Source organism: Pempheris klunzingeri, chromosome 12 (genome assembly GCF_042242105.1).
Source record: "Pempheris klunzingeri isolate RE-2024b chromosome 12, fPemKlu1.hap1, whole genome shotgun sequence".
Lineage (NCBI taxonomy): Eukaryota > Metazoa > Chordata > Actinopteri > Acropomatiformes > Pempheridae > Pempheris > Pempheris klunzingeri.
Genome location: NC_092023.1, coordinates 74,250 through 98,153, shown reverse-complemented (window position 1 = coordinate 98,153; position 23,904 = coordinate 74,250). Strand labels below are relative to the sequence as shown.

At 48.4% G+C, this 23,904-nt stretch overlaps 1 protein-coding gene across 6 annotated transcripts in view; it reads left to right on the top strand.

Annotated features, from left to right (window-relative positions):
- The window catches only part of ubr2 (ubiquitin protein ligase E3 component n-recognin 2), a 34,149-nt gene that overhangs the window by 7,614 nt on the left and 2,631 nt on the right, over positions 1 to 23,904 (top strand). Inside the window, exons 3-44 of one of the 6 annotated variants that reach the window (XM_070840946.1) lie at positions 182 to 260; positions 879 to 986; positions 1,166 to 1,296; positions 1,844 to 1,982; positions 2,094 to 2,156; positions 2,339 to 2,459; positions 2,543 to 2,650; positions 2,729 to 2,817; positions 6,475 to 6,573; positions 6,684 to 6,782; positions 8,713 to 8,876; positions 9,299 to 9,398; positions 9,522 to 9,650; positions 10,118 to 10,301; positions 11,483 to 11,544; positions 11,769 to 11,879; positions 12,294 to 12,359; positions 13,569 to 13,685; positions 14,774 to 14,837; positions 14,935 to 15,059; positions 15,149 to 15,201; positions 15,611 to 15,713; positions 15,971 to 16,019; positions 16,148 to 16,302; positions 16,512 to 16,614; positions 16,846 to 16,955; positions 19,180 to 19,263; positions 19,364 to 19,545; positions 19,775 to 19,983; positions 20,071 to 20,164; positions 20,284 to 20,445; positions 20,571 to 20,659; positions 20,777 to 20,837; positions 20,943 to 21,091; positions 21,259 to 21,314; positions 21,486 to 21,582; positions 22,377 to 22,444; positions 22,547 to 22,685; positions 22,805 to 22,895; positions 23,015 to 23,145; positions 23,288 to 23,390; positions 23,576 to 23,707. In XM_070840946.1, coding sequence (XP_070697047.1) covers positions 182 to 260; positions 879 to 986; positions 1,166 to 1,296; positions 1,844 to 1,982; positions 2,094 to 2,156; positions 2,339 to 2,459; positions 2,543 to 2,650; positions 2,729 to 2,817; positions 6,475 to 6,573; positions 6,684 to 6,782; positions 8,713 to 8,876; positions 9,299 to 9,398; positions 9,522 to 9,650; positions 10,118 to 10,301; positions 11,483 to 11,544; positions 11,769 to 11,879; positions 12,294 to 12,359; positions 13,569 to 13,685; positions 14,774 to 14,837; positions 14,935 to 15,059; positions 15,149 to 15,201; positions 15,611 to 15,713; positions 15,971 to 16,019; positions 16,148 to 16,302; positions 16,512 to 16,614; positions 16,846 to 16,955; positions 19,180 to 19,263; positions 19,364 to 19,545; positions 19,775 to 19,983; positions 20,071 to 20,164; positions 20,284 to 20,445; positions 20,571 to 20,659; positions 20,777 to 20,837; positions 20,943 to 21,091; positions 21,259 to 21,314; positions 21,486 to 21,582; positions 22,377 to 22,444; positions 22,547 to 22,685; positions 22,805 to 22,895; positions 23,015 to 23,145; positions 23,288 to 23,390; positions 23,576 to 23,707 — 4,578 coding nt within the window. Of the gene's footprint in view, positions 1 to 181; positions 261 to 878; positions 987 to 1,165; positions 1,297 to 1,843; positions 1,983 to 2,093; positions 2,157 to 2,338; positions 2,460 to 2,542; positions 2,651 to 2,728; positions 2,818 to 6,474; positions 6,574 to 6,683; positions 6,783 to 8,712; positions 8,877 to 9,298; positions 9,399 to 9,521; positions 9,651 to 10,117; positions 10,302 to 11,482; positions 11,545 to 11,768; positions 11,880 to 12,293; positions 12,360 to 13,568; positions 13,686 to 14,773; positions 14,838 to 14,934; positions 15,060 to 15,148; positions 15,202 to 15,610; positions 15,714 to 15,970; positions 16,020 to 16,147; positions 16,303 to 16,511; positions 16,615 to 16,845; positions 16,956 to 19,179; positions 19,264 to 19,363; positions 19,546 to 19,774; positions 19,984 to 20,070; positions 20,165 to 20,283; positions 20,446 to 20,570; positions 20,660 to 20,776; positions 20,838 to 20,918; positions 21,092 to 21,258; positions 21,315 to 21,485; positions 21,583 to 22,376; positions 22,445 to 22,546; positions 22,686 to 22,804; positions 22,896 to 23,014; positions 23,146 to 23,287; positions 23,391 to 23,575; positions 23,708 to 23,904 lie in introns of all 6 variants that reach the window. The other 5 variants (XM_070840945.1, XM_070840950.1, XM_070840948.1 and 2 more) reach the window with 5 other exon arrangements.

The following is a 23,904-nucleotide window of genomic DNA, read 5'->3' as shown; positions in this document are numbered from 1 at the left end:
GCAACACACACCTGTACACTCCTGTACACTCCTGTACACAGGCAACACACACCTGTACACTCCTGTACACAGGCAACACACACCTAAATGCAGGTATCAGGCACTGACTTTGGTCACTCTGTCTGGTCAGATCTGTTAAACGTGTGTGTTTGTGTGTGTGTGTGTGTGTGTGTGTGTTTAGGGAGTGTGCAGCTGACCCCACCTGTGTGCTGTGCATGCAGTGTTTCCTGGGCAGTGTTCACAAAGAGCATCGATACAGGGTGAGTACACACCCACAGGTAACACACACTGCAGGTGTGTGAGGGCGACCTGTCAGCTACAGAGACTCTGACACACTGAGAGGCTGTCAGCTGTATGTGACACACACACACACACACCCACACACACACCCACACACACGTACGTATAAATGGACTGCACCTGTGCGGCTCCTCTCCAGAGTTTTTGACCACTCAAAGTTCTTTAAGATGACACTCCACACTGGGGGGGGGCAGGACTGGACCCCAGTACACACACAAGCACTCATAGTCACAGCATATGTGTGTGTGTCTGACTGTGTGTGTCTCTGTGTGTGTGTCTGACTGTGTGTGTGCGCGTGTCTGACTGTGTGTGTGTGTGTGTGTGTGTGTGTGCGTGCGTGTGTCTGACTGTGTGTGTGTGTGTGTGTGTGTGTGTGTGTGCGTGCGTGTGTGTGTCTGACTGTGTGTGTGTCTGACTGTGTGTGTGTGTGTGTGTGTGTGTGCGTGCGTGTGTGTGTCTGACTGTGTGTGTGTCTGACTGTGTGTGTGTCTGACTGTGTGTGCGTGTGTCTGACTGTGTGTGTGTGCGTGTGTCTGACTGTGTGTGTGTGTGTGTGTCTGACTGTGTGTGTGTTTCAGATGACCACTTCAGGTGGGGGGGGGTTCTGTGACTGTGGAGATGCTGAGGCCTGGAAGAAAGGTCCTTACTGCCACAAACACACACCTACAGCCACCTACGCCCAGGAGGTGAGACACACACTCTCCCTGTCTCTCTCTCTCCCTGTCTCTCCCTCCCTTTCTCTCTCTCTCTCTCCCCCCCTTTCTCTCTCTCTCTCTCTGTCTCTCTCTTTCTCTCTCTCTCTCTCCCTCTCTCCCTGTGTCTCTCTCCATCTTTCTGTCTCACTGTGAGCTGTTTGTCCCTCCAGGACCCCGTAGCTCAGCTTCCAGCTGACCTGGTTGCCCGTGGTTACAGTATCTTCTCCATCATCCTGAAGTACGCCGTGGACATGCTCACCTGGGAGCAGGAGGAGCAGCTACCTTCAGGACTGGAGCCCCTGTATGCACGCACGCACACACACACACACACACACACACACACACACACACACAGTAACACACACACACAGTAACACACATACACTCAGCAGAGGGTCTCCTGTAGGGGGCGCCAACAGCACTTTATACTGTTTTTATACTGTAATACTGCAGTCTGATACTTCCTCTGACTGTGTAACTGTGTGTGTGTGTTACTCTGTGTTATTCTGTGTGTGTGTGTGTGTGTGTGTGCGCGCATGTTACTGTGTGTGTGTTACTGTGTGTGTTACTCTCTGTGTGTGTGTGCGTGTTACTCTGTGTTACTGTGTGTGTGTGTTATTCTGTGTGTGTTACTGTGTGTGTTACTCTGTGTGTGTGTGTGTGTTACTCTGTGTGTTACACTGTGTGTGTTACTGTGTGTGTTACTCTGTGTGTTACACTGTGTGTGTTACTGTGTGTGTTACTCTGTGTGTGTGTGTGTTACTCTGTGTGTTACACTGTGTGTGTTACTGTGTGTGTGTGTGTGCGTGCATGTGTTACACTGTGTGTGCGTTACTGTGTGTGTGCAGGGACAGAGGAGACACCTACTACTGCATGCTGTTTAATGATGAAGTCCACACCTATGAACAGGTGATCTACACTCTACAGAAAGCTGTCAACTGCAGCCAGAAGGAGGCCGTCAGCTTTGCCACCACCGTGGACCGAGATGTCAGTACTCCCATTACACTCCCATTACATTCCCAGTATGTGTGAGGCTGAGGTCCATGTGACAGCTGAAACTCCAGGTGATGTTTACCTGCCGTCTGTTTGTTGTTTCAGGGCAGGAAGTCGGTTCGATACGGAGATTTACAGTTCTGTGAGCAGGCCAAGTCTGTTATAGTGGTGAGTGTCTGTCCCCACTACTGACCTGGTCACTGACCGTAGCCACTGGCGTCACTGGTCACTGATGTGGTTACTGACCTGGTCACTGACGTAGCTACTGACCTAATCAATCACCTGGTCACTGACATGACTGCACACGTGGTGTAATTGTTACTGACTGTTGACCCCCCCCCCCCCCCCAGAGGAACACCAGCCGTCAGTCGAAGCCTCTCCGGGTTCACGTCATGCACTCGTCTGTTGTTGCCCATCAGTGTTTTGCTCTGAAGGCTCTCAGCTGGCTGGGACAGATCATCCAGTACTCAGGTAGCCTGGACTCCATTACCCACAATCCCTCTGTCCGTTTCAGTGCTGCGTGTCTGTGATCAGCGTTGTCTGTTGTGTTTCAGATGGACTGAGGAGGATCTTTTGTCAGGTGGGTCTGCAGAGAGGACCAGATGGAGAAAACTCCTCCCTGGTCGACCAGCTGATGCTCAACGACTCCAAGATGTGGAAAGGTAACACCTCACCTGGTACACACCTACACACAGGTAACACCTCACCTGGTACACAAGTAACACTTATCTGTGTGTTAGGAGCAAGGAATATCTACCACCAGCTGCTGATGAACAGCCTCCTCATGGACCTCAAATACAAGAAGATCTTCGCCATACAGTTTGCCAAGGTAACACACCTGATCTACATACCTGGTCAGTACAGGTGGACACTGCTGTATAAACACACCTGAACCTGCTCCCTGCTGGTCTGGTCAGTGTTGTTTCACCTGTCACTGTCTTTGTTGCGTCTCCTCAGATGCATGTTGTGACCTTTTCAAGTCTGGTCACTGTTATGTGTGTGTGTGTGAGAGAGATGGTGGTTAGATCTGTGTAATGTTTACACACACAGTCACACAACAGCCTACAGATACTTTAAAGCAGTGGCTTTGAGTGTGTGACCCGTGCGACCCGTAGCTACCCGACAGTAGCTCTCCACCCCAAAAACAACATTGACAGAAAATGTTGGAAAACCTTCAGCCAGACACAATTTACTTTGGAATTACAATGTAAACAAACCTTTTAACAACGCAAAAACAAAAGATCATTGTGTTCAAAATGATTCATACCCTGTTTCAGTAATCAATTGCAAAGCCTCTATTTGTAATAACAGCCTCCAAAGTTTATTACAAAAGTCCTTAGGAAGTTTTAACCACTCTTCCTTGGCAATAGCTTTGAGATCCTTGAGGTTGGAAGGCTTCCTTGCTGCGACCCTTTTCATGAGTACCACCCACAAGTTCTCAATGGGGTTGAGATCAGGACTTTGACTGGGCCATTCCAACATGTTCACATCATTGTCTTGAAGGCATTTCTGCACCACTTTGGCCGTATGTTTTGGGTCGTTGTCCAGATTCTCAGCTCACTGCTTGACGTTGTCTTTGAGAATCTTGAGATAATTCATGATGCCTTCCATTTTAACTAAGTTGCCAGAACCACTTACTGCAAAGCACCCCCAGAACATGAGGCTGCCGCCCCCATGCTTTACGGTAGGGATGGTGTTCTGTGGTTTGTAGGCCTCATTTTTCTTGCACCACACGGAAGCCACATCTCTGTACCCATATAGCTCAATCTTTGTTTCAACTGACCAAAGAGCAGATGACCAGAAGCTTTCATCTTTATCTATGTGAGCCTTTGCATGGGCTAGGCATGCTTTCACCTGCCTTGGTTGAAGGAGAGGAGTCTTTCTTGGTCGATGTCCCTGGAGGCCACCTTGATGCAATGTCCGCTGGAGTGTCTGCCCTGATATATTCACACCAGTTGGGCTCAGTTCTGTCAGAAGAGCCTTTGTAGTAATTCTTAATCTGGACTTGTCGCTGAATCTTTCTGGCAAGCCAAGTTGACACTGTTGCCTTCCGACCCCGTCCTTGGAGAGTTTTCACAGTGTTAAACTCTTTGTATTTCTTGACAATACACAGTTGAAACTGGCACTTTTTGTATCCTTTTCCTTCCTTTTGGGCATCAATAATTCTTGCTCGCAAGTCCTCACTGTGCTCTTTGGTCTTTGGAGTGACAGCTGCTGTGTTGATTCCAAAATGGCTGACATTTAGCGAGCTACTCAACTTATAGAGGACAGGAAACTGGTCTGGACATTTACAATGCTATGTAACACAGAAAACATAGTTTGTTGTAACATTTCATGGTTAGTTGTCATGATTACAAGAGGGTATGAATACATTTTTTGTTATCACACTCTAAAAGGTGTTTGTGTAGTCATTCAAAATTAAATGGTGTGTGGCTGTAGACCTTCTTATACACTGCGTGTCCAAAAAAGTTACAACTTATTTAACCCTAGCTGATGCGGTGAGTAGCTTCTCATTTCTTAAACAACCATGTTGGAAGACATATCCTGTGGTCATGGAAAGGGTGTTAATCTGTTTCAGAAGGGTCAAATTATGGGCCTGCATCAAGCTAAGAAAACAACTAAGGAGATTGCTGAAACTACTAAAATCGGGTTAAGAACCGTCCAATGCATTATTAAAACCTGGAGGGATAGTGGTGAACCATCATTTTCGAGGAAGAAATGTGGTCGGAAGAAACTCTTGGATGGTTGTGATGGGAGATCACTTAAACCAGGGGTGTCAAACTCAATCAAAGAAAGGGCCAAAATTTAAAACACGGTCTAAGTCGCAGACCAAACGGGCTCAACATTTAGTGAAGACTATGACTATGACTATTTTATTATAGTATATAATATAATAATAATATATTTTTTATCCAGAAATATGAATGTAAACAGCCAAACTTCAACAACTTTTCCTCAATAAAATAAATCGAATTTTAAATATTTTTTTTCTTTTTTCTACTATCCTGATGTTTTGTCTTCTTATATTTATATTCTTTAATTATGGCCATTATCAGCTCCACAAACAAGACACACAGGTTCACCTCCGACAGACAAACAGGTAAAACTCCGCCCCCCACCTGCTTTGAAAGTCTCTGTTTTCAAAGTCCACTTTTCGTTTAGCCATTTATTTTGGGGGGGGTAGCTTAATGGCGCGTTTCCACTAGTACCTACTCCGAGTAGAGCTGAGTAGGTACTAGTGGAAACGCGCCATAAGTGTCGCTATAACAGCGCTGATCGATGCATTGATCTGCTGATCGGTGTGTCATTATACCTGCTGGAGGAGGGGCTGCTGCACGGGTCCTGACTAGCACGGCAGCTGTTCAGCGCATTGTGGGATTTGTAGTATTAGAGGTGGGAGTGCTGTTTACCGACGGGCCATTCTTAATGGTCACATGAAATTATCTCGCGGGCCGTATATAATTGTATCGCGGGCCGGATGTGACCCGCAGGCCTTGAGTTTGACATATATGACTTAAACGTTTGGTGAAACAGTAGAACTCATGGCTATGTTTAATAGTGAAAGTAAGAGCATTTCCACACACACAATGCAAAGGGAACTCAAGGGATTGGGACTAAACAGCTGTGTAGCCCTAAGAAAACCACTGATCAGTGAGGCTAATCCGAAAAAAAGGCTTCAATTTGCTAGGGAGCATAAAGATTGGACTCTGGAGCAATGGAGGAAGGTCATGTGGTCTGATGAGTCCAGATTTACCCTGTTCTCTGACTCCAGAGTGATGGGCATATCAGGGTAAGAAGAGAGGCGGATGAAGTGATGCACCCATCATGCCTAGTGCCTACCGTACAAGCCACTCTCCCATCATCAATACAAGATCTTGGCGGAAAATTAATGCAACTCTGGATGGAAATAAATGTTGTGACATTGCAGAAGCTCATTGAAACGATGCCACGGCAAATGTGTGCCGTACTCAAAGCTAAAGACGGTCCAACGAAATATTAGAGTGTGCGACTTTTTTTTTTTTTGGACTGGCAGTGTATTATCTACCTATCCGATTTGTCGTGTCGTGTGTTCAACATGAGCTCCATGTCTGTGGGGTCATTGTTCACACAGTGAGGAAGAGGGGGAGGAGGAGGAGTTATGCTGAGAAGAACTTCATTCAGTTTGTCAGTGTTTTAAAGTGTCTTCATCTCCTCCATCAGCTGTAAGTCTCTGCTGCAGCTCCACCTGCTGACAGACTTCAGGAACTCACTTCCTGTTGCTGTTACCTATGTGCACCTGTCCCTCTGACTGCACTCTTTATTAAACACCACTGCACTGGGGGGGGGGGGGTCTGAACACCCCTGGTTTAAGGTATCTGCAGTGACTGGAAGGTTCATGTTATACGTCAGACTTAGTGTATATCAGGGTCGGTTTGGGGGGGGGGGGGGGGGTCTTCCATTCAGCAGCGACCTCTGACCCAGAGGTGAAATGTCATCCCCCCTCTAGAACTACAGACGTCTACAGACAGATTTTATGGAGGACGACCACGAGCGAGTGGTGTCTGTGACCTCACTGTCTGTCCAGCTCTTCACTGTCCCAACCATGGTGAGTATTTCTCCTCTTCCTCCTCCTCCTCACCTCCACACACCTGTGTGTCTCTCTCTCTCTCTCTCTCTCTCCCCCTCTCCTTCCCCCTCTCTCTCTCCTGCTGGTAGAATTATGAACGCTTGCAGTGCGACTACGTGAGAGACGACCACGACCGTGAGTTCTCCATCACTGATCTGTCAGTGCAAATATTCACCGTCCCGTCGCTGGTGAGTCCAGTCTGTTTTTCTGTTGGAGGTGAGAAATAATGAGAAGTTATCATTGTTCCAAAGGTTCCAGAAGTCAATAAAGCAGAATCAGTGAGAAAAGGCTTCAGACTGGGCCACATGGAGAAAATACAGGAATCAGACATGTTGTTCATCAGAGGAGACTAAATAAAGACAGAGAACATGTTGATCCAGAACAACAGTGGATGTAGAAACAGAAACTAAAGATCTGTGAACCTCCAGAAGAGATCTGAACTGTTTCATGTTTTACTTTCTGAGCGACGGAGATTTGATAGAACAGAAAGATTTCCCCAGAACCTCCATTGGTGTTTCTGCTTATTGTCCTCATGGAGGCTCCATAGACCTCCACTACACACTGACACACTAGTACACACACACACACACTATAGACCTCCACTACACACTGACACACTAGTACACACACACACACTATAGACCTCCACTACACACTAACACACTAGTACACACACACACACTATAGACCTCCACTACACACTAACGCACTAGTACACACACACACACTATAGACCTCCACTACACACTAACGCACCAGTACACACACACACTATAGACCTCCACTACACACTAACACACTGACTAACTAGCACACACACACTATAGACCTCCACTACACACTGACACACTGACTAACTAGCACACACACTATAGACCTCCACTACACACTAACACACTGACTAACTAGCACACACACACACACTATAGACCTCCACTACACACTAACACACTGACTAACTAGCACACACACACACACTATAGACCTCCACTACACACTGACACACTGACTAACTAGCACACACACACACACACTATAGACCTCCACTACACACTAACACACTGACTAACTAGCACACACACACACACTATAGACCTCCACTACACACTAACACACTGACTAACTAGCACACACACACACTATAGACCTCCACTACACACTGACACACTGACTAACTAGCACACACACACACACTATAGACCTCCACTACACACTAACACACTGACTAACTAGCACACACACACACACTATAGACCTCCACTACACACTAACACACTGACTAACTAGCACACACACACACACTATAGACCTCCACTACACACTAACACACTGACTAACTAGCACACACACACACTATAGACCTCCACTACACACTAACACACTGACTAACTAGCACACACACACACTATAGACCTCCACTACACACTAACACACTGACTAACTAGCACACACACACACACTATAGACCTCCACTACACACTGACACACTGACTAACTAGCACACACACACACACTATAGACCTCCACTACACACTATCACGCTGACTAACTAGCACACACACACTATAGACCCCCACTACACACTGACTAACTAGTACACACACACACACACTATAGACCTCCACTACACACTAACTAGCGCACACACACACACACACACACACTATAGACCTCCACTACACACTAACACACTGACTAACTAGCACACACACACACACACACACACACACACTATAGACCTCCACTAACTTTGTTACTCTACACACTGAGGATCTGGAGCTCAGAGGTCAACAGACCCCTTTGAAAATGGCTCTGCTAGTTTTTCCTTCCCCAACATAGAGCGTTATTTAGCCCCTTGGTGACCAGCTGGGCTGATATGGTTGGTACCGATGGATGCTGAGGGGGGGCTGGTTCACCATCACACACGTGAACGTTCTCCCCTGTGGGAAGATGTTGGTTCCGATTTCCCTTATGGTTCCTGCAGCTCCTCTGACTCCACGTCTTTGTCAGTGACAGCCGGCAGTGTCCAACGCTCGTCTTGTCGGTCCATCAGGACTGTGATGTTGCTCTGCTGGTTGGTTCTTCACCGTGATGAGCTCACCTGTCGTGTGTGTGCAGGCCCGCATGCTGATGGTGGAGGAGAACCTGATGACGACCATCATCAGGACGTTTGTGGATCACCTGCGTCACAGAGACCTGCAGGGACGCTTCCAGTTTGACCGCTACACCGCTCAGCAGGCCTTCAAGTTCGGACGGGTCCAGAGCCTCATCGGAGACCTCAAGTGAGGACCAGTAATACACAGTAATACATACCAGTACTACACAGTAATACATACCAGTTAATACACAGCAATACACAGTAATACATAGTAATACACAGTAATACATACCAGTTAATACATACCAGTTAATACACAGTAATACATAGTAATACATAGTAATACACAGTAATACATACCAGTTAATACATACCAGTTAATACACAGTAATACACAGTAATACATACAGTAATACACACAGTTATACACCAGTTATACACAGTTAGTACACAGTTAATACACAATAGACCAGTAATAGACCAGTAATACACACCAGTTCTACACAGTTAATACATAGTAATACCCCAGTTTTACATACACAGTTAATACACCAGTAATACACCAGTTTATACATATCTGTCTCTCTCCCTACCTGTCTGTCTCAGGTACGTTCTGATCAGTCGCCCGTCTGATTGGACGGATCAGCTCAGATTGAAGTTTCTAGAAGGCCTGGATGCTTTTCTGGAGCTGCTCAAGTGTATGCAGGTAACACACACCTGTCTGTCTCTCTCTCTGACCTGCCTCTCACTCTGGCCTGCCTCTCTCTGTGTCTCTGACCTGTCTCCCTCTCTCTGACCTGTCTGTCTGTCTGACCTGTCTGTCTGTCAGGGGATGGACCCGGTGGTGAGGCAAGTGGGACAGCACATAGAGATGGAGCCTGAGTGGGAGGCAGCGTTCACTCTGCAGATGAAACTGACTCCCATCATCTCCATGATCCAGGAGTGGTGCTCCACCGATGTGAGTACTATTACTACTACTACTACTACACACTGTGTACTCATATGGCATACTACTACATATTACTATTACCACTACTGAACTACTAATACTACTGTATTTTACTTCATACAACATAGTGTGTGCATACGACACTGTATACTGTATACTACGTACCATATAGTACATATTGTATACTTATATACGTACTATATAATACACTTTTCAAACTACTTATGATACTATGTGTCACATACTACAGTCTGAAGTGTGCAGGCAGAGAACAGAGTCACTGTCCAATCAGCTGTCTGGAAACGAGGTGAAACCTGTGAAGAATCAATCTGTCTCCCCACAGTGGGGCTCTGCTCCATCGCCTCCAACATGGCTGCTGGCGAGTCCACGGTCCACCCGGCTGGCGTGCTGCTCTGTCACTGAGGACCGAGTGTGTCTAATTATGTATTCATGATAATTGTGTGTGTGTGTGTCAGGAGCATGTGCTGATCGAGGCTTACAAGAAGTGTCTGAGCGCGCTCAGTCACTGTCACAGCGGCCTTCCAGACGGCGAGCAGCCAATCAGCTTGAGCCTGGCCGGCCACTGCGTGGATACGTTCAGGTACCAGGTGTCTCAGGACAAGGTGTCCATACACCTGCCCGTCTGCAGACTACTGGCAGGTAAACACACACACGAACACAAATGCACACACGCTTCCGTTGTTAGCAGTGCGTTCAAGTGCGCCTCCTTCCATCGTTAGCAGTGCATTCAGGTGCGGTTCCTTCAATCGTTGGTGGTGCATTCAGGTGCGGTTCCTTCCATCATTAGCAGTGCATTCAGTTGCGGTTCCTTCAGTCGTTGGCGGTGCGTTTCCTTCAGTCGCTGGCGGTGGGTTCCCTTCAGTGGTTAGCGGTGCGTTCCCTTTAGTCTTTGACGGTGCATTCCCTTTAGTCTTTGACGGTGCGTTCCCTTTAGTCGTTAGTGGTGCGTTTCCTTTAGTAGTTAGCGGTGCGTTCCCTTTAGTCGTTGGCGGTGCGTTCCCTTTAGTCTTTGACGGTGCGTTCCCTTTAGTCGTTAGTGGTGCGTTCCCTTTAGTAGTTAGCGGTGCGTTCCCTTTAGTCGTTGGCGGTGCGTTCCCTTTAGTAGTTAGCGGTGCGTTCCCTTTAGTAGTTAGCGGTGCGTTTACTTCAGTCGTTGGCGGTGCGTTCCCTTCAGTCGTTGACGGTGCGTTCCCTTCAGTCGTTGACGGTGCGTTCCCTTTAGTAGTTAGTGGTGCGTTTTCTTTTAGTAGTTAGTGGTGCTTTCCCTTCAGTCGTTGACGGTGCGTTCCCTTTAGTAGTTAGTGGTTTCCTTTAGTAGTTAGTGGTGCGTTCCCTTCAGTCGCTGGCGGTGGGTTCCCTTCAGTCGTTGACGGTGCGTTCCCTTTAGTAGTTAGAGGTGCGTTCCCTTTAGTAGTTAGTGGTGCGTTCCCTTTAGTAGTTAGTGGTGCGTTCCCTTTAGTAGTTAGCGGTGCGTTCCCTTTAGTAGTTAGCGGTGCGTTCCCTTTAGTAGTTAGCGGTGCGTTCCCTTTAGTAGTTAGTGGTGCGTTCCCTTCCGTCGTGGACGGTGTGTTCCCTTTAGTAGTTAGCGGTGCGTTCCCTTCAGTCGTTGGTGGTGCGTTCAGGTGCGATGCGTTCAGGTGCGATGCGTTAAGGTGCGGTTCCTTCTGTCGTTAACGATGCGTTCAGGTGTGATTCTTCAGGCCGTCCACATTTAAATCAGTCATTCACACAGTCACACTCTCCTCACTGCCGGCCTCCTCTGATTGGTCAATTAGAAACACCTGACTTGTAGTCACATAATGATTGTTTTAACCCCCCAGGCCTCCATGTTCTCCTCAGCAGGACTGAAGTCGCCTCTCGCTTCCCTGAACAGCTTCCCCTGGTCAGTAACACCTATCTGTCTGTACACCTGAATGTGTGTTTGTGTGTGTTTCCTGGTTAGAGTCCTTCCTCCTCTTTGATATTTAAATGTTCTTATTGTGAAAGACACAGGAAGTGTAAGAAGCATGTTAGCTGTCTGTGGCGGTGAACAGATCAATAGAGTCAGATCAGTCTGAACCATTCCCACCTGATCAATACACCTGTGTGTGTGTGTGTCTGTCTCAGGGGGAACTCAGCCCCCCCCTCCTGATCGAGCTCCCCCTCCGCTGCCTGGTGCTTTGTGCCCAGGTGCATGCTGGGATGTGGAGGAGGAACGGCTTCTCACTGATCAATCAGGTGAGGCGATATCTGCTGATCAATACTGAGGTGATCAGCTGATTGGCTGCTGGGAATGGGGAGCGGAGGAGGGGTTACGGGTATCCCATAATACCACTAATAGTACCAGTGACACCTGTATAGATGTGTGGACTCATCACATACCAAACCTGGTAGGAAAAAGAGCGAATTTAACAGAAGGCAGAACAGACTGATCAGAGTGGAGCTGCTCAGGAAGTCAGACATTCAAACCTGTGCTGTTGAACACTGAGGATCATGTGACACCAGTAACCAATCAGCACATAGTTAACCAACAGCTCAGAGTTCATGTTAACACTGATCTCACACACACACACACACACACACACTGCAATGGAAGAGGGAGGAAATCACACTGGAGTTCATCTGGATGTCATCAGTGTTTATGTGTTTCAGATCTATTATTATCACAATGTCAAGTGCAGAGTGGAGATGTTCGACAAAGACATCATCATGCTGCAGGTACAGACACCACAGACAACAACAGCCACCTACTGACACCACAGATGGACAGTACTGTGCAAAATTCTATGGCAGGTGTGAAGAAATGCTGTAAAGTAAGAATGCAATTAGAACTATTAGATTTAATTTTTTATTTTTAGAGATTTACAAACTGCTGAGTGAGCGAACCTTTGCCTTCAGAACAGCATCAGTTCTTCAGGGATTCTGTAGGATCATATTCAGGTGTGTGATGAACCAATCAGGTGCTGATGGTCATCAGCTTCACCTGAAGGCTCCCTGAGATGTAGCTGGTTTTGATGAGAGTTAACGGTTCCTCAGTGCTGAGAAGTCCAGGCTGATACTGATCCATCATCAATACCGTCAGGGAGGCGTCTGATTGGCCCCAGATTGATTTTGCAGCAGGACAACGAGCCCAAACACACAGCCAGTGTGATCAGGAACCATCTTCAGCTGGAGGAAAACAAGGAGTCCTGGAAATGATGGTGCTCCCCCCACCAAACCCTGACCCCCCCACCATCAGTCTGTCTGGGACCACAGGAAAAGACAGAAGATCTGAGGTCAGTTCTCCAACATGTTTGGAACCAGCGACCTGATGAAGACCTGCTGAAGACCTGAATCTGCTCTGAAGCCAAAGGAGGTCCCAGCAGATCCTGATCTGACCTCCATCTTTATTCTTCTCCTCACTTTCACTGTGGAACCACATTTGATATGTTTGAAAGCATTTTTACTTCTTCACTCCTGCCTCACACTTCTGGACAGTACTGCACATATAGTCTACAGACAATACAGGCAACAAACACCTACAGACTTCTACAGAAACCCACTGACACATTACAGACACAGACAGTACTGACACATACTGACACTACTCAATCCTGTAGACAACAGTCAACAAACAGGCACCCATAGAAACCAGACACCTACAGAAATGTACTGACACCATCAGACACCCATAGATACCTACTGACACTACGGATACCAACACAAATGTAGTGACACCAACTGGCATTACAGACACTATAGACATGTAATGATAATTATAGACACCAACTGACATAACAGACACCCACAGAAACCTAACACTAATGACACCTACAGACACTGCTCTGACACGTGTGATTAAACTGGTCTGAGGTTGACTCCGCTGAATCACCTGTTACCTGTCACTAGGTGAGTGTTGAGTCTCTGAGGGTCTGTCTGTGTTTCCAGGCGGGAGCATCCATGATGGATCCAAACCACTTCCTGATGATCGTTCTGAGTCGATTCGAGCTGTTTCACATCTTTAGCTCTGCAGACTGCAGGAAGAGATACAGAGAGGCCAACAAGGTCAGTACTGACACTGCTGACAGTGTAACAGACTGACAGTGTAACAGACTGCAGGAAGAGATGCACAGAGGCCAACAAGGTCAGTACTGACACTACTGACAGTGTAACAGACTGACGGTTGTAACAGACTGCAGGAAGAGATGCACAGAGGCCAACAAGGTCAGTACTGACACTACTGACAGTGTAACAGACTGACAGTTGTAACAGACTGCAGGAAGAGATGCACAGAGGCCAACAAGGTCAGTACTGACACTACTGACAGTGTAACAGACTGACGGTTGTAACAGACTGCAGGAAGAGATGCACAGAGGCCAACAAGGTCAGTACTGACACTACTGACAGTGTAACAGACTGACGGTTGTAACAGACTGCAGGAAGAGATGCACATAGGCCAACAAGGTCAGTACTGACACTACTGACAGTGTAACAGACTGACGGTTGTAACAGACTGCAGGAAGAGATACAGAGAGGCCAACAAGGTCAGTACTGACACTACTGACAGTGTAACAGACTGACGGTTGTAACAGACTGCAGGAAGAGATGCACAGAGGCCAACAAGGTCAGTACTGACACTACTGACAGTGTAACAGACTGACGGTTGTAACAGACTGCAGGAAGAGATGCACAGAGGCCAACAAGGTCAGTACTGACACTACTGACAGTGTAACAGACTGACGGTTGTAACAGACTGCAGGAAGAGATGCACAGAGGCCAACAAGGTCAGTACTGACACTACTGACAGTGTAACAGACTGACGGTTGTAACAGACTGCAGGAAGAGATGCACAGAGGCCAACAAGGTCAGTACTGACACTACTGACAGTGTAACAGACTGACGGTTGTAACAGACTGCAGGAAGAGATGCACAGAGGCCAACAAGGTCAGTACTGACACTACTGACAGTGTAACAGACTGACGGTTGTAACAGACTGCAGGAAGAGATGCACAGAGGCCAACAAGGTCAGTACTGACACTACTGACAGTGTAACAGACTGACGGTTGTAACAGACTGCAGGAAGAGATGCACAGAGGCCAACAAGGTCAGCGCTGACACTCAACCATGTGTGCTGTCTGTGCTGTGTGATGCAGGATGTGGTCCAGCAGAACAACACTCTGATTGAGGAGATGCTTCATCTCATCATCATGGTGGTCGGTGAGTCGACTTCAGTTCTCCTCTGATCACTAGAATCATCTGTTACCATGGCAACTAACTCCCCCCCTCTGTCCCCCCCTCTGTCTGTCTGCCTCAGGTGAGCGGTATGTCTCAGGTGTGGGTCAGGTGGAGCCCTTTGATGAGGTCAGAAGAGAAATCATCCATCAGCTGTCGATCAGACCGATGGCTCACAGCGAGCTGGTGAAGGCTCTGCCTGAGAATGTGAGACGTCTGTCTGTCTGACTACATGACTGACTGACTACCTGTCTGCCTGTCTGTCTACATTTATCTCTTCTGTCTTTCCTCCTCAGGGGAACAAGGAGACAGGTCTGGAGAGAGTCATCGATAGTGTGGCTTCATTCAAGTCAGTCTGCTTTCTACAGCACTTCCACCTTAAATACACATCTCCCCTAACAACCGCTAGTCCACCTTAAATACACATCTCCCCTAAAAACCGCTAGTCCACCTTAAATACACATCTCCCCTAACAACCGCTAGTCCACCTTAAATACACATCTCCCCTAAAAACCGCTAGTCCACCTTAAATACACATCTCCCCTAACAACCGCTAGTCCACCTTAAATACACATCTCCCCTAACAACCGCTAGTCCACCTTAAATACACATCTCCCCTAACAACCGCTAGTCCACCTTAAATACACATCTCCCCTAACAACCGCTAGTCCACCTTAAATACACATCTCCCCTAACAACCGCTAGTCCACCTTAAATACACATCTACGTTTACTGTGTGTATTTGTACTGCGTTACAGGAAGCCAGGTGTAACTGGCCGGGGTCTGTATGAACTGCGTCCTGAGTGGAACAAACATTTCAACCTCTACTTTCATCACTACAGCAGAGCTGACCAGTCCAAGGTACTGATTGGGGTATTGATCGGGATACTGATTGGGGTATTTATCGGGATACTGATTGGGGTATTGAGCAGGCTATTGATCAGGATACTGATTGGGGTATTGATAGGGGTACTGAGCAGGCTATTGATCAGGATACTGATTGGGGTATTGATAGGGGTACTGAGCAGGCTATCGATTGGGATACTGATTGGGGTTTTGATTTTTGAGTTGTTGATTTGCGTTTTGTCATGGTAACAGTGTGTGATTGTTTACTGCAGGCTGAGGAGGCTCAGAGGAAGCTGAGGAGACAGAACAGAGAGGATACAGGTACACACAGCTGTCTCTCACACACACTCCAGACACAGGTGTTAACGATACCTGACTCCTTCAGCTCTCATGAACACATCCTCACGGTTCACTGATCATTAATGTGTGTGTGTATGTGTGTGTGTCAGCCCTGCCCCCCCCCCTGCCTCCCCCCCTCTGTCCTCTGTTCGGCAGCCTGGTGAACCTGCTGCAGTGTGACGTTCTCCTGGCTGTGGAGGGCGCCGTGCTGCAGTGGGCGGTGGAACCTAGTGGGGGCGGCTGGACTGAGTCCATGCTGCAGAGGGTAAGACTTGGGGGGGGGGGGGTTATACCCTGGGGATGCTCCGATCATTACTGATCAATGGTATTAGCTTAGCATTTGTATTCATACAGTATTAGCTTAGCTTCTGTATTAGTACAAAAGCAACTTAGCATCAGTGATTAGTATCAGCCCTAATTGGAGCTCCTTTATAATCTACTTGGAGGATTCTGTTTACTGTGTACTGTGTTCAGGTGCTCCACCTGGTGGGCGTGGCTCTGTTGGAGGAGCAGCAGCAGCTGGAGAACAGCAGCGGAGACGAAGACGTCACCTTCAACTACACCTGCAAGATCACGCGTTAGTACACACACTACTGCATGTACTGTGTACTACTGTACACATTAAAACAGAACTCGCAGTACGACAGTATACATTGTAATACAGTACGTGCAGAACTACAGTACTACAATTCACACTTTTACCTGTGTGTGTGGTTTCCTGTGTGTAGTTACGTGTGAGTGTGTGAGGTTATCATCTGTGCAGTTACATGTGTGTAGTTATCATCTGTGTTGTTACCTGTGTGTTCAGGTCCAGGTGAGGCTCCCAGTACTTCAGGAAGTGTCCTGGCTCTGTTGGAGACTCTGCAGAACGCTCCTCACCTGGAGGTCCACAAAGACATGATCACCTGGATCCTCAAGGTGAGCTCTGATGTCACACTGTATAGAGTTATGTATCTGGTCCTAAAGGTTCACTCAAATCACATCATCAGTATCACCTGGTGCTGCCTTCGCTGACCCACCGTTCAGTCAGCCAGGTTTTGTGGCCCCTTGTGGACACCTGGCGATGGTGGTGATGATGGTGTAGATGATGAAGGTGATGATGTTATGGAAATTGTAGATGAGTCAAACCAAACAAGTTGTATTCAGTAAAGAGGTCTGATAACTGTACAGAACACACAGGGTGTGGATGGGGGGGTATCAGTCTAACTTGGGGTGAAAGTGTCATGCGGGGTGAGATATGATTGAAAGGGGAGGTGATAAGGGGAACAGAGAGAACAATGTAAGGGATATGATTATCATACAGGACAGACAGTCAAGAACAACTTAAGTAAGAAGTAAAAAGGTCAAGAGTCAAAAAGGTTAGACAGTCGTCTGACTTCTGTCTGAATCCAGTATTGCTGAATAAGTTTCCATTACGATGATGATGTAGATGACGATATGGGACGTGGCGTGCCACCAAACTAGAGTCCTGCTTCATCTGGCAACAGTGTGAAAACCTCTAGAAAGGCCCTCTGTGATGCCAGAGCCTCCTACTACTCCTCACTGACAGAAGAGAATAAAAACAGCCCTAGATTTCTGTTCAGCATGTTAGCCAGGCTGACAAAGAGCCAGAACTCCACTGATCCTTGTGATCCTTTAGAGCTCAGTAGCAACGACTTCATGAGCTTCTTTAGTGATAAAATTCTGACTATTAGAGACTAAATTCATCACCTCCTGCCCTCAACAGGCTCTGATTCAACCTCAAACTCAGGAACCATGGAAACAGCTGTTGGGCTTAATGTGCATCTGGACTGTTTTTCTCCACTTGATCTTCCTGAACTGGCTTCAATAATCTCCTCATCCAGACCGTCAGCTGGTCTCCTAGACCCCATTCCTACTGGGCTACTTAAGGAGGTCCTGCCCTTAATTAACACGTCCTTACTGGATATTTCCAGCTCTGCCTTTTTCCATCTACTAATGTTGTTAAAACCAGGTCCATCCTGTCTGGAGATGATGCAGAAACACTAGTCCACACATGAGTCACTTCCAGGTTGGATTATTTCTGTTCCTTATTATCAGGCTGCCCCAATAAGTCCTTAAAGACTCTCCAGCTGGTCCAGAACGCTGCTGCTCCTGTTCTGACCAGAACTAAGAGAAGAGACCATCTTTCTCCTGTACTGGCTTCTCTTCATTGGCTTCCAGTAAAATCTAGAATAGAGTTTAAAATCCTTCTCCTCACCTCCAAAGCTCTTAATGTTCAGGCTCCATCATCTCTTAAAGAGCTCATAGTACCGTACTACCCCACTAGAGCACTGTGCTCCCAGACTGCAGGTCTACTGGTGGTTCCTAAAGTCCTCTAAAGTAGTGATGGAGCCAGAGCTTTCAGCTATCAGGCTCCTCTCCTGTGGAACCTCTTTCCAGTCTGGGTTTTGGGGGCAGACACCCTCTCTACATTTCAGAGTGGACTAAAAACCTTCCTTAGTGATGAAGCCTATAGTTCAGGACTGGATCAGGTCTTGGACCAGCCCCTAGTTATGCTGCTATAGGCTCAGACTGCCGGGGGACTCCCATGATGCACTGGGCTCCTCTCCCCTCCTCTTCCTCTCCATCCTGATGCTTCATGTCTCTTTAATGTCTGTTACTAACTTGGTATCTTCCCCGGAGCCTTTCTGTGCTTTTCTCATCCCTCTGGTTCCTGTGGATCCTGGTCCTGGTTCTTCTGCTGTGGTTCTCTGGTGCCTGTGGATCCTGGTCCTGGTTCTCCTGCTGTGGTTCTCAGGTTCCTGTGGATCCTGGTCCTGGTTCTCCTGTTGTGGTTCTCTGGCTTCATGAGTTACTGCAGCGGATCATCAGCCACCGACACCTTTTACTGATATTACTCCTGTTTTTTCACTGTTACCATATTGCTCAGTATTAGTGCACGCTCAAACATGGACCCTGACAGAAAGCCCCCCCCTCCGGTTCTGTTCCAGGTTTCCTCCCGTTAAAGGAGGAAAGAGTTTTTCTTGCTCACGTTTGGATACTTGAATCAAAGAGTTTGTTCTGAGCTGCTCTTCATGGAAACAGTCTGAGATGTTTGTTATGAACTGGTGCTGTATAGAAAAAGATTGATTGATTGATTGATGAAGATGATGGATGAGGGCTGGATGGATCTGTTTTGCAGATGGTGGCTAACATCAAAGCGATGAGGGAGCGAACATCATCCACATCCACCGGCAGCGTGAGCGCGGAGCAGGGACTGGAGGAGGTACGGCTGTCAGCAGACGTTGTAGATCGCTGTGATCAATGGTTATTGGTTGTTGGTCATTGATCATCTCCACCTGCCGGGTGGCGCCGTCTCCCCACAGACGCTCAGAGACAAAGACAAGGCGGAGAGGAAAAGGAAGGCGGAGATGGCGCGGCTCCGCAGGGAGAAGATCATGGCTCAGATGTCCGAGATGCAGAAACACTTCATCAACGAGAACAAAGAACTTTTCCAGCAGAGTCTGGAGGAGCTGGAGGCCTCAACGTCTGCGGGTGCCGACACCAGGTACACGTGACCACACGTGACCACACGTGACCACACCTGTCCACACCTGACCACACTACAGGTGTAGCGTTAGACGGGTATCTGTCTTTATCTGTTTACTTTAGTTTAGCTGATACCAATCATAAGGGACCAATTTGGTCCACAGGTTTACTGTGTGGTATTCAGGTGTAGGTATTCAGGTAATGAAGGTTGAAGTGTTTCTGCCCCCCCCCCCCCCCCCCCCCCCCAGTGCTCCTAGGACGGAGACATCCTGTGTTTCTCAGGTGTGTGTTGGTCCCAGGAGGGTGGGCAGAGCTGAGCACCGTCAGATGGTCACCTGTATCCTGTGTCAGGAGGAGCAGGAGGTCAGAGGTCATGGCAGAGCCATGGTGCTGGCAGCATTTGTCCAGAGGTCCACTGTTCTCTCCAAAAACCGCTGCCGTAACCTGCCCGACTCAGGTGGGCGGAGCTGTGCTGACATCATCAGGACGGTAGCCAGTCAGTGCTGCTGCTGTTGACTGACAGACGTGTGGCTGTGTGTTTCAGAGCGCCATGACCCTCTCTTCATGCACCCTGACCTGTCTCTGGGCATCCACACTGCCAGCTGTGGACACATCATGCACGCCACCTGCTGGCAGAGGTGAGACGCTGCAGCTGCAGCTGCACCTGCACCTGCACCTGTCCAATCAGCAGCAGCTCCTCCACTCACCTGTCAGCTCACCCGTGTGTGTGTGTGTGTGTGTGTGTATGTGTGTTCAGGTACTTTGAGGCGGTCCAGCTGAAGGAGCAGAGGCGTCAGCAGCGTCTTCGTGGTCACACCAGCTACGACGTGGAGAACGGAGAGTTCCTGTGTCCACTGTGCGAGTGTCTGAGCAACACTGTGATCCCCCTGCTGCCACACACACACTCACCTGACCACAGGTACACTCACCTGACCCTCACACACTCACCTGACCACGGGTACACTCACCTGACCCACACACACACACACACACACACACACACACACACACTCACCTGTCCCTCTCTCTCTTCCTGTTTCTCAGTGTCGATCATCCCAGTCTGGAGGTGTGGCTTAAAATGACCAGTCAGCAGATAGCAGCACTACACTCCGCCCACAGGAAGCAGTCTGAAGGTTGGTCACCTGTCCATCATTCAGAGGACAGAGCCACAGACAATTAGCCAATCAGCTCCTGATGTTCAGGAAACAAATAGCAGCTAATTTTCTGGAAAATATGTGTGTGTGTCTCAGGTGTAGCAGAGGGGGCGGAACCTGCTATTCCTGAAGGATTCAAAGTTGACTTCCGTCCACAGTGAGTTCAGACTGGCTAATGCTAGCTAGCTAATGTTAGCTTAGCAAGCTACGATGCTAAGGCACACCTGGATGATGTCAGCGGTGATGTCACTTTGCCCCTCAGGAAGCCGTTCTCCAGCAGCGTCAGCGCGATGATCACCACCTTTAGCATGTCCACCTACAAGGTCGGCCTGAAGGTGAACCCCAACGAGCTGGACCCCCGGGTCCCCATGGTGGTCTGGTCCACCTGCGCCTACACCATCCAGAGCATAGGTACACACACACACACACACACCATCCAGAGCATAGGTACACACACACACACACACACCATCCAGAGCATAGGTACAAGCGCGCACACACACACACACACACACACACACACACACACCATCCAGAGCATAGGTACAAACACATGCGCTAACCATGTGTGTTTGCAGAGCGCCTCCTGACGGACGAGGAGAAGCCGTTGTTTGGGAGTTTACCTTGCAGACAGGTGAGGCCACCTGATTGGACGAGAGGGTGTAGGGGCGGGGTTAGTTAGACATGTGGTCGCTAATACGTCTGTACTACAGCATGAGGACCAGATGGAGACAGCCAGCTCAGAGATGAACACAGCAGGTAAACTCAGGTGTGTCACCTGACTCTCTGTGTGTGTGTGTTACAGGACGACTGTCTGAGCTCTCTCACCAGGTTCAGTTCAGCCTGTTGGACCGCAGCTCCACCGACAACCACACACACACACTTCATCAGGCTGCTCGCAGGTAACACACACACACACTTCATCAGGCTGCTCGCAGGTAACACACACACACACTTCATCAGGCTGCTCGCAGGTAACACACACACACACTTCATCAGGCTGCTTGCAGGTAACACACACACACACACACTTCATCAGACTGCTCGAAGGTAACACACACACACTTCATCAGGCTGCTCGCAGGTAACACACACACTTCATCAGGCTACTCGCAGGTAACACACACACACACACTTCATCAGACTGCTCGCAGGTAACACACACACACACACTTCATCAGACTGCTCGCAGGTAACACACACACACACACTTCATCAGGCTGCTCGCAAGTAACAAACACACACTTCATCAGGCTGCTCGCAGGTAACACACACACACACTTCATCAGGCTGCTCGCAGGTAACACACACACACACACTTCATCAGGCTGCTCGCAGGTAACACACACACACACACTTCATCAGACTGCTCGCAGGTAACACACACACACACTTCACTTCATCAGGCTGCTCGCAGGTAACACACACACTTCATCAGGATGCTCGCAGGTAACACACACACACACACACACTTCATCAGACTGCTCGCAGGTAACACACACACACACACACTTCATCAGGATGCTCGCAGGTAACACACACACACACACACTTCATCAGACTGCTCGCAGGTAACACACACACACACACTTCATCAGGCTGCTCGCAGGTAACACACACTTCATCAGGCTGTTCGCAGGTAACACACACGCTCATACACACGTGTGTACATGTCTGTAATGTGTGTGTGTTGCAGCTCTGGTTCCAGACTCTCAGGTAGAAAACTCTCCCTGCATCCTGGACATCGACATGTTTCACCTGCTGGTGAGTTTCAGTACTCCAGTGACTCCAGGTGTGATTCCGGCTGTCAGTCCGACTGTCAATCCGGCTGTCAGTCCGGGTGACTGACTGTCGTTCTCTCTGCAGGTGTACAGTGTGTTGTCTTACAGCGCGGTTCACAGTCTGGACCAATCAGGGCGGAGAGTCATAGACTCAACCCACCTCCACCTCCTTCACCTGATTACTGTTGCTCACCTGGTTCAAATCCTGCTCACCTCCACCACAGGTGATGACCCCCCCCCCCACACACACACACACACACACACACACACACATTATACAAACATTATACAAACAGAAAACACACACACATGCTCTGTCTGTCTCACCTGTGTGTGAGTGTAGAAGAGGTGTTTATGGATCAGGACAGCGTGGGATCAGAGGAAGAGGAGCTCACCTGTCAGCTCTACAACATGCTGAGGACACACCTGGGCAGGTGAGCACACACACACACACACACACACTAAGGAACTCAACAAATCTAATAAAAAATTGATCAATCACTGTATTGATCATCAGTGGATGTTCAATGTATTGATTGTATCTGTGTGTCAGTGTGTTACCTGAGGTGACCTCTGGGTGGCAGCTCCTCCGCTGTGTTAAAGTCGGCATCCTGCCGTTCCTCCGGTCCGCCGCCATCTTCTTCCACTACCTGAACTCTACAGCACCACCTGCTGACCTGCTGGGTAACTACACACACACACACACAGACGGACAGACAGAGAGAGAGAGAGAGAGAGAGAGACAGACAGACAGACAGACAGACAGAGAGAGAGAGAGACACACACACAGAGAGAGACACACTGGTTTTTATCTCCTGTATTGTAGTTCCAGGTTCTGACCACTGGGAGGCGCTGTGCAGCTTCCTCAGTCTGCCCCCCAACCTGCTGCAGCTCAGTCAGCACGCTCACCTGGAGCTGCTCATACACAGGTAACTCACACACAGGTGTTTACCCACAATCCTTCAGGACGTGTCCAACACATGGCTCCTACAGCTCCCATAATTCAGGTGGGCACAGGTTTGTGATTCAATGAGCTCAACTGAATCCATCAGGACTCACCTGTGTGTGTGTGTGTGTGTGTGTGTGTGTGTGTGTGTGTGTGTTACCTGTCCAGGTGGTGCTGTCATCCAGGTGTGATTAAGAACCTTCAGGGGGGCGGAGTCATCAGATTCCCCCGAGAGTCAAACCGACTGATCGAGCTGCCTGAAGACTACAGTGTCCTCATCAACCAGGCCTCCAGCTTCACGTCAGTACTACAGTACTACTGCAGTACTACTACAGTACTACTGCAGTACACTCAGTCCTACAGTACACACAGTACACAGCGTCCTCATCATGCTGTAAACTGGTGTTACAGCTGCAGCAGAAACACATCCTCCTGTTCACTGATCTACTGGGTCTCTGTATCTCACCTGCACCTGTGCCCCCCCTCCACCCCCCTGT